The sequence below is a fragment of the Myotis lucifugus genome, unplaced genomic scaffold (genome assembly GCF_000147115.1).
Source record: "Myotis lucifugus unplaced genomic scaffold, Myoluc2.0 scaffold_285, whole genome shotgun sequence".
Classification (NCBI taxonomy): domain Eukaryota; kingdom Metazoa; phylum Chordata; class Mammalia; order Chiroptera; family Vespertilionidae; genus Myotis; species Myotis lucifugus.
Window position 1 is genome coordinate 1,484,819 of NW_005871333.1, and position 2,211 is coordinate 1,487,029.

A 2,211-nucleotide genomic window follows, 5' to 3' on the forward strand; every position below is an offset into this window, starting at 1 on the left:
CCCGGGAAGGCTTTGAGTTCCCGGCTCTATTTTCTTTCCTTGCAACACCCCCACTTTACAGATAAGGAAACTGAGGGGCCGGAACTGTGATGTGTTACAGTGCACAGCGCATCACAGCCTTCACGCATCTTCCCCTCGGGTCCTCACAAGGATCTAGGGGTGTAAAAATGGCGCCACTTAAGAGTTGGGTAAACTGAGGCTAAAGCAGAGCCGGGACCAGACCCGAGCTCCTTGACTCCTCGCACAGTGCTCCTCCGGACCGCCTCTGCAGAAAGGTTTCAGTTCCAGAGCTGACAAGGGCCTTGGAAGGTCACCTGCCTCCAGCCCTTCGTTTTATAGGGAGAAACTGAGGCCCAGAGACCTTGAGGGACTCGCCTGAAGTCCCACAGCTCGTGAGCAGCACAGCCTGGCTCCGGGACCCAAGGCCTGGGCGCTTTACCCCAACCTCGCCCCGCCCGGCTCCACGAGGCGGGAAGACCTAGGAGTCCGACTACTTTGCTCCTTGAACTTCGCTCCAAAACAGCTGAAGACAACGTTCGCCCACACCTTCTCCCAGGCTTCCCTCCTTCCCTGGTGGTTGTCGTTGTTGTTGTTGTTGTGTGTATGTGCGCGCGCGCGCGTGTTTTAATTTCTAACAGACTGGAGTTTGCTTTTAATGCCTGATTGCTCCTATTAGGTGCGTTCCAACTGCCCGGCATAGGGGGCGGTCGTGATGTCTTGACTTGATTAATTTCGTCTTCCAGGCTACTCCTATGAAATTAATGGGAGGGGGGGGGCGGGCAGAGGGAGCAGTGTACAGCCAGTCAGAGGGGAAAATTAGGCAGCCGGCCCCGCCCGGCGGCGCCGCGCCTCGCCCAGCCCGGCCGCAGGGCGGCGTGGTACCCTGCGTGCCCGGGGCGCCCGCTGCACCCCGCGGCGCCGCAGAGGGCGCCGACGACCACGCGCGGCCGCGCCCTCCCTGCGAGCGGCTCTCCGCGCCCGGGGCTCGGCCTGGCGTTGGCGCCGCACTGAACCGCCTGTCTCGCCCTTCAGAACTGTGATTATTCTCTAAAACCCGGCGCCGAGGCCCGCGCGGCCGCTTTCGGGGCCGCCCCCCGCCCCTCCCCAAGGCTGGGGAGGGGGGCAGGGGGGACGCTTGCGGCGCGCTCAGGAGCCCGAGAGGTAATCCCTGTCCCTACACGTCACCCGAAAGCAAGGGAACCCGCACTCGCGTCCTCTAACGCAAATGACCATCTTTGGCAACCTGCGCCAATGGAACAGACCAAGGGCGCGGGGCCGGGGGAGGGGTGTGCGGGGGCGGGCGAGGGCCCCTCGGCTCCCCCAAACCGCGGGGGCCAGCCGCTCCCACCCCCGCCACCACCTTCCTTCCTAGCACTGGGTGTGCTGCTGGCGTCAGCGCCGCCAGGAGAACAAGCAGGGAGGGGAGCGCTGCGCCCGCCCCCTCTCGCGCCTCTTCCTCCTCCTCCTCCTGGGCCTCCTTCCCCCGCCTCCCTGCGCGCTCCTCCCAGCAAGGTTGACGTGAGTGAATCCACATGGTACAGGGGCTGGAGAATAAAGAGTGTGGAGTTGAACTCGTGCCATTGTAGTGACTCATCTCGGGCAGAGCACAGGGGCTCCGAGCGAAACAGCGAGCGAGCGAGCGAGCGGTGCTCGGCGGGGACAGAGGGAGAGAGAGACGCGGACGGGCGAAGCGGGCCTGTCCAGGAGCGGGCGCCCGGGAAGGGGTGCAGGTCTAGTCGCCAGAGCCGCGGCACCGGCACCGGGAGCGGGGCCGCGTCCCTCTCAACTTGAACCCCACGGGCTACGGGACAGTCGCGGGCTGCCTTCTCCTAATCAAGTGTCCGAGCCGCTCTGAAACTCCGGCGGCGCGTTGGCCACAGGAAGTTTATTTTCAGTGTCTTTTCTAAAAGGAGGAAATAGAAGTTTCTCCGAGCGGGCAGCCTTTCTTTTCGCCTTCTTTTGCTCTGCCCGAAATCGGGGGTCCGCAGACCCGGCTGGCGTGACTCGCCGGGCTCCCCTTCTTTTCTAATTTCCAGTTTTTGATAGAACCGGCGGTCCCGGCTGGGCTCCGACTGCGCGCGGGGGCGGGAGGGCGCGCGCAGGCGAGGAACCGAGGGACGCGCCGACTTTTTAGAGGGAGGGCCCCTCACCGCTCGGCGCTGGTAGAGCAGGAAGAAGTGCAGCGCTCGGCGCGCGGGGCCACTGTTCCCG

General features: G+C 64.3%; 1 protein-coding gene across 1 annotated transcript in view; it reads left to right on the forward strand.

The window, feature by feature from the left end:
* The first annotated feature begins 1,251 nt into the window (after positions 1-1,251).
* The window catches only part of FOSL2 (FOS like 2, AP-1 transcription factor subunit), a 23,045-nt gene continuing 22,085 nt past the window's right edge, over positions 1,252-2,211 (forward strand). The window contains exon 1 of the mRNA XM_023763478.1: positions 1,252-1,391. Coding sequence (XP_023619246.1) covers positions 1,252-1,391 — 140 coding nt within the window. The remainder of the gene's footprint in view (positions 1,392-2,211) is intronic.